The sequence below is a fragment of the Triticum aestivum genome, chromosome 6A (genome assembly GCF_018294505.1).
Source record: "Triticum aestivum cultivar Chinese Spring chromosome 6A, IWGSC CS RefSeq v2.1, whole genome shotgun sequence".
In the NCBI taxonomy this organism is placed as follows: Eukaryota; Viridiplantae; Streptophyta; class Magnoliopsida; order Poales; family Poaceae; genus Triticum; species Triticum aestivum.
In genome coordinates, this window is record NC_057809.1 from 470,634,270 (window position 1) to 470,641,150 (window position 6,881).

Genomic DNA, 6,881 nt, shown 5'->3' on the forward strand with positions numbered 1-6,881 from the left:
GGTGTGACATAAATGTATCTAGAACTAAAATACATCTAGATACATCCATTTTTTTGACAAGTAATTTTGAACAGAGGAAGTAGAAAGGTGAGGAGACATGGGCCATAATGGCGGCTCATCTCCTGGAAACTGCTCTACTCAGACTTCAAACACACAATCATACTTCAGTTTCTAAGCACGCATTCATGGCGGAGGCCAACGTCTCATGTGCTGGACACTTCAGTTTCCAATTGGTACGTGTATATAGGCTTCCTCTCCTGCCCCTTTTCACTCACCCTCTCTGATCCAGCAGCACAAATCTTCTTCATCGTCCGCTGGAACCATAGAAGCATCGGGGCGAACGGCCTCACTAGCAGCACCCCCGCCTCGTCATCCTCTTCGTCGGCCACGGCTGGCAGTGGCGGCACAGCCCAAAAGCCGTGGCTGTTCGTCAGGCTCGGGAACCCCGGCAGGATGTACAATCTAATGGGATTAAGCGCCATCGACGAGGAGAGGTGGAGGCTTGAGGTAGCTGCTAATGTCCTACTAGGCAGTGCCTTGCTATTAATGTCTACTACGACAGTCGAAAGGAGGAGTTCATTCGGTGTGTAAGATGAATGTGTGATCCGTGAAGTGAAGATCAATCCGCCATCCGTGGATGGCCGATGCAAAGATTTAGTGCTGAATAGAAAATAGATCTGTGGGAAGTGCATCAGTAGGATGCAAATGAAACCTCTGAGACTTACTGAAGTTGAGCAAAAGTGCAGAAAAGAAATTCAGTCATACAACCGACGTAGAGCCTCTTCAGCAAGAGAACATACAATTTTTCAGTTTTTATAGCCTGCTCCGGATGCTGGAGAGTTAAGTTTGTAAACTCTGCAAATCATTTTGTTCCAACTTTTCTTAATGTATAGTCTAATTGTATCAGGTCATTTACTATGTGCAGATTTGCTTTTGCCATTGCTGATCACGTCCTTCTCTCTGTGCTAGGAAGCATATACCTAAGTTAGGATCCTTTTTAGTCATGCTAAACTTACATCCTTCTATCAACAGTTTAGTGATTATTCAAAAGGGACGCTACATATTCCTAGATGCACCTTATCAGGAATCAGTCTCTTTGTTTATTTACCAACAATTATTTGTGTGCTCTTAGTTGTTCATGTGCTGTTGTATTTTGATTATTTTAGCAGCCGATCTTCTTATCCACTATATACTGCAGTGGGTGGCACTGCAGATGAATCCTTAATACTAATCAGCAGTGAGCTCCATCTTCATCACCTACAGGTTGTTTGCTTTGGCATGGTCTTGCACTGTTACGACTCTAAACTTTGTTTTCTGTTCTTTCCAGTGTCATCCATGTAGTTCAAATGATTTGAGCCAAAGCAAATCCGTAGTTCAAAAGTTGTGAATGGATTTCGTTCAAGCGGCATCTGCAATGTTAGCTTTGAATGAGCAAGAGTGGCAAAGCAAAAGTGAAGAGTTTTCAAGCCTCCTTGTTCCTTTCCTTGTAATTTTTCATTTGCACACCTTTGCCATAGAAGAATGTTTATTCTTCTAAATTAGTTTACAAATTATCACATTAATCCTATATTGCATATCACTTAGTTGTTGACATCCCTACATACAGTATTTCCATTGATGGAAGGGCTACTAAGAAATAACATACCTTTTTCAGTTTTACATATGGTTTCCTCAAATAACGTGATAAAATAACAAGCAAAAACTGTCATTTGCAAGTTGTATCGCATTTGTATGATCTATGTTTTATAAAACCGGCAAATATATGGACAATTTATCCTAAAATCAATTTATTTTTTTATGCATTGATATATTTATGAAAACCCCAATTGTATTACCGTACAAATAGACGGGCACGGCAATCCGTGCCCATCATGATCTAGTATTTCTTTACAGAGGGAGTATCATTCAAGAAGTAAAGCAGAAGATGAAAGGTTTTGCATCAGTTGAGATTGCCCATGAGAGGAGAAGCATGAACTTAGAAGCTCACAGGCTGCGACTACATTACCTTATGGTCGACATTTGGGGCTGGTTAATAGGCCAGAGATTATTTGTATTCCTGAAAACTTTTGAGTTAATAAGATGAATTGTTTTTTCCGAGAGTTAATAAGGTGTTATTAACGCTCGAAAAATAGGGAGTGGTGGGACCACCGAATATCCGAGCCCAGCTCAAATCGCCGTCGGTGGTCATAGGTGGCTCAGTTTTACTATTTCTTGTATAGCAAGGCATGTCATGATTGATTGATTGATTGAGAGACTCTTCCAAGTCCACTTAAATATCTCGATAAAATTTGCAGTACAAATTCCAAATCCTTATAAAAAGAGATTTCTAATCCAAACACAGATGAATTGGGGTAAGTATTATCGCCGTGCATGTCGGTAAGATAATGTTTTATAACCGCTTGATTACCCGGTACGAAAATGGCCTTTGGTGGCCGAGCTACCTGCAGGCCGTAATCACCCCCGTCAATGCTTGTCGCGATCAGCGCCAGGAGTGCATGAGGCTACCGTATATTGACTCTAATCGTAAAAGAGTCAGCTGGACAGCGCCCGTATTTGGTATTAAATAATCAGTGTCGGCTCATGTACAGGAGTGCACACCAGCTGCACGTCGCGGGGCACGCAGGCATCACGTCAGACCCATGTACACGTCACGGGATTTGACTCCATCAACTCCTCAAAACCAGGATAGCCCACGCATCCTTTTCTTTAATTCTTTCTCAAATTTAGCAAAGGCTCATACATTTTATGTCGTTTTTTTGGTGCACATTTTTCTGTGTGAAACGGAAAACTACACATTGATGAATTTTAATCAAAAAGAAAACTACATTTTTTAGGTGGCCTTTTTTTTGGGAAGCCTGCATTTTTACATGATATACCACAAAGCAACACAAATCAGTCACTGACAGAATGTAAAGGCAAAATCACTAGTTGAGTAGTACTCGTTACAAAGATCATTCCCACCTCCCAGGTTGCGATATGTGGCGCGCTGTATGTGCGCCACTTGTCGCAACCCGGAAGTTTTCCCTTTTTATGTTTTATCTCTTAAACCGTGCGTTCAAATCTTGAACCGTTTTTACTGTTGGATTCTTCGCGTCGAGATCTTCAAAACTAGATTCCATATTGATACGTTTTGCCGAACCTTTTTTTATGAAAAAATGGGATAAAAAACAGGATGAAAAAACCGACCCGCGAGCACAGGTTTTTTCCCTTTCCAAAAGAGGCATGCCCGTGCTTCTTGCAAAAGCACGCACGTGCCTCTTGCGAAATCACAACCGTGCCTAAATCACAACCGTGCCTCTCGTGGAAGCAAAAAGAAAAAAGAAAAAATGCGGTTTTTTTCGTTGCCGAGAGGCACGGCCGTGACTCTCGCGGGAGGAAAAAAACAGAATTTTTTTTTCGTTTTCCGAGAGGCATGGCCATGACTCTCGCAAAAGCACAACCGTGCCTCTCGCGGAAGGAAAAAAATAGAAAATATGTTTTTTTTTCGTTTTCCGAGAGGCACGGCCGTGACTCTCGCGAAAGCACAACCGTGCCTCTCGCAGAAGAAAAAAAACAGAAGACGCGTTTTTTCCCATTTTCGATAGGCGCGGCCATGACTCTCGCGAAAACACAAGCGTGCCTCTTGCGGAAGAAAAAAAAAACAAAAAACGCATTTTTTTCCTCTTTCGAAGGCACGGCCATGACTCTCGCGAAAGCACAACCGTGCCTCTCGCGGAAGCAAAACCGTGTCTCTCACAGAAGGAAAAAAATGCATTTTTTTTCATTTTCGAAAGGCATGGCCGTGATTCTCGCAAAAGCACAACCGTGCCTCTAGCGGAAGCAAAACCGTGTCTCTCGCGGAAGGAAAAAAATAGAAAACATTTTTTTTTCGTTTTCGAAAGGTATAGCCGTGACTCTCGCGGAAGCAAAATCGTGACTCTCGTGAAAGAAAAAAAACGCGTATTTTTCGCGCAAAAGTTTTTTTTCAATTTTTTTTATCTAAAAGCTAAGGAAGACCAGTAGAAAATCGAAATGTCAAAAAAAACCCAAAAAAAACCGTTTAAAAAGCCGAAAACGCATGCAGAAAAATAAAAAAAATAAAATCTGAAGGAAGCGCCAAAAACGCGACACATGACGAATGGCAGAGTGCGCGCGATCCGAAAGAAGCGCTCATTAATTAGTTGCTCCAAAGCTACATGTGCTACTTTCAAATCAGCCCAGCAGTACATGACGTGCTTGTGTATCCCGCACACTAGAGGCCCACGTACAACGCTAGCACATCAGCCCGACGGCACATATGTATTTGCATTTACTATTTACCGTATACCCGCGAGACAATAGGCACGCACACATCGCGGCGCTATACTGCACGCGCGAGATTCCGGCCTGCAGGCAGCTCGGCCACCAAACGTCCGTTCTCTTACCCGGTAGCCCTATATTATCTGACTACTCTTATTTAGACGATAATAGAGAAGACAAAATACATATCGCTATAAATTTCGCGCACGAGCACGGTCACAGCTTGGTCAGTTGGAGGACGTTGACGGGTTTGACGAACGTGTGGTTGCCGGCGAAGAGCGTCTCCGCGGCGATGGTGGACACGGCCTGCGTCGGGTGGTTGGCGTCCCAGAACAGGTAGCTGTCGCGGTTGCCGCACAGCGGGACCGTCTGGTTACACCCCGACGCCCCGAACGGACCCTCGCCGCAGCACGCCGCCTCAAGCTCCGTGAAGCCTACAAGAGCAGGCCGGCAAAATCACAGTTAGAAGAGATCCACGGGGTATTTGCACAGGCAAGGAGCCGTGCCAAGGCGATTTGCTTACTCCAGTCGGGCGTATGTGGGTTGGCGAAGACGAAGGAGACCATGGCGAAGGCGTCTCCGAGGGAGTAGGCCATGCCAGGCAGCTCGTGGGCCAGCTCCTCCATCATCGCGGCCAGCAGCGGGTATGACCCGAGCGAGAGATCGTTGAGTGGGTCGAAGCAGCCCTGCGTGCCCATCTGCTCCAGCCGGCGCAGCCTCTGCAACGGAGTGCAGCCCAGCGGCGGGATGCTGACGATGCTGAACTTTCTCGCGCCCAGATGGTAGAGTGCCTGCGCAGAATTTCACAGGTCAATTTGCAGTTCTTGTGGTTCGTCTGATGCTGTGGAGATGAACACAACTGCAGACTAGCTAACTGATTTGCTGAGTACTACTACGTAGTGGTACCTTCAGATAGTCCTTGTAGGCGGCGACGAGGCCGGCCAAGAACTTCCTGTCGTTGCTGCGGGAGAAAGAGTACTCGAACACGTCGTTGCTGCCGGTGCTGATGAAGAAGATGGACTTGGAGAGGAGACTGGCCGTTCTCCTCGACCCTGAGCTCTGGTGCATGTGCTTGACAACCGTCGCGAAGGACTCCACCTGCTGGGTCATCGTGATGACCTCACCAACCTGCACATAATGTTCAGACTTCAGATCATGTCATATGGTTGAAATGAAAGATAATTCGTAACGGCTAACAATGCGGTAGTACCACTGAGCGGCCGGTGTGATCCCCAAGTCCGGACCCCGCTGAAGCGAAGTTGAGGCCCTTAAACATCTGTGATCTGACGGTGCGCCTATTCAGGGAGAGGTACGCCGGCGGGCTCAGGGGGAAGCCAAGGAGCTGAGCTGTTCATCATCGAATGGTGTAATTTGTTAAGCATTGCCGATCGAACTCGACAACTCGTGATGAAGGAAGTGACTGCCGATCGAACTCGACAACTCGTGATGAAGGAAGTGACTGCCGATCGAAGAGCTGCAATGCACGTAGTACCTAGCAGGTCTGCCGTGTTGAAGCCATTGCTGAACCGGCCGGTGGGCTTGGTGGTCGGGAAGTCCACACCGTACTGCGGGAAGTTGGCCTTGCCCTCCTTGCGCGTGCCGCCGAGGAAGTTGTTGTTGCCGACGTCGACGGTGGAGTCACCGAACACGAAGATCGCGGGGACGAGCCGGGGCTGCTTCGCCTCGGCATGCCTCGCCACGAGCACGAGCAGGCACAGGGCCACGACCACGTATGAGGCGGTTTGGCTGGCCATCTGGAGGCTCTGCTGCTTTGCTGTACCTGGGACTCTGTGTTCAGGTGCTGAATGTTTCATGGTACGTCATGAGGTATATATAGGTCCCAGGGAGCAGGATTTACCCAGCAGTTTTCATCGAGTGTATCGCCCGCTAGCTGGTGTTTTGGAGGGTTGTCTACCTCTTGTAATTTCAGCTGACTGCGTGTCCTCAGTATGCATCTTTTAAAGAGGTTTGAAGCTGTAGAACACGGCCGTGTATTCAAACGAAATCAAACAAATTTTATTCGAGATCGTTGTTAAACAAGTGCGGGCCTGCAGAAGGGTGCTCTGGCTGGAGGCCAGAGACGAGGAACCGCGACGGAGACGCCCGGCAGCCACACACTCGCAGCTGGTGCGGCTTAGGACGGACCAGCTGGGTGCATGGGACCAAATCGTAACTGTAGTGACACGTTTGGAGCTTGCGTTCGGATTTAGCACTAGGTAGAGCATCTACTACCACAGGACACTCATCCCTCTGGCCTTGTCATCCCACTTTGTATTTGGCGCTTCAGGCCTCACTTGCAGGCGTTTTTACAAATGGCGCACTTCAAGGGCACATAGGAAATGGGCTGGCCCATGTAGGTTGCCTTTTTTTTTATGGAAGCTACATCATCCGGTTTTGTGAAACTTCTAGAAGCTTTTTTAGTCAGTTTTGTAAAGCTTCTAACAGGGTTTTCCTATTTTCTGTTCCTTTTTTTCGTTTCCGTTTTATTTTCTAAAATCCACAGACTTTTTTTATCAAACTTATAAACTTTTTCAAATTCATGAACTTTTTGGAAACCACGTACAATTTTCAAATTCTTGAATAATCTTCAAACCTGAGAACTT

At 46.4% G+C, this 6,881-nt stretch overlaps 1 protein-coding gene across 1 annotated transcript; it reads right to left on the reverse strand.

The window, feature by feature from the left end:
• Positions 1-4,138: 4,138 nt before the first annotated feature.
• LOC123130780 (GDSL esterase/lipase At1g29660) lies at positions 4,139-6,154 on the reverse strand. The gene is made up of 5 exons (XM_044550592.1): positions 5,771-6,154; positions 5,489-5,625; positions 5,185-5,406; positions 4,802-5,069; positions 4,139-4,712 (listed from the first exon to the last, which is right to left on the reverse strand). The coding sequence occupies exons 1-5, from the start codon at positions 6,090-6,092 to the stop codon at positions 4,495-4,497; spliced, it is 1,167 nt and encodes a 388-aa protein (XP_044406527.1). The 5' UTR covers positions 6,093-6,154; the 3' UTR covers positions 4,139-4,494.
• Positions 6,155-6,881: the final 727 nt, after the last annotated feature.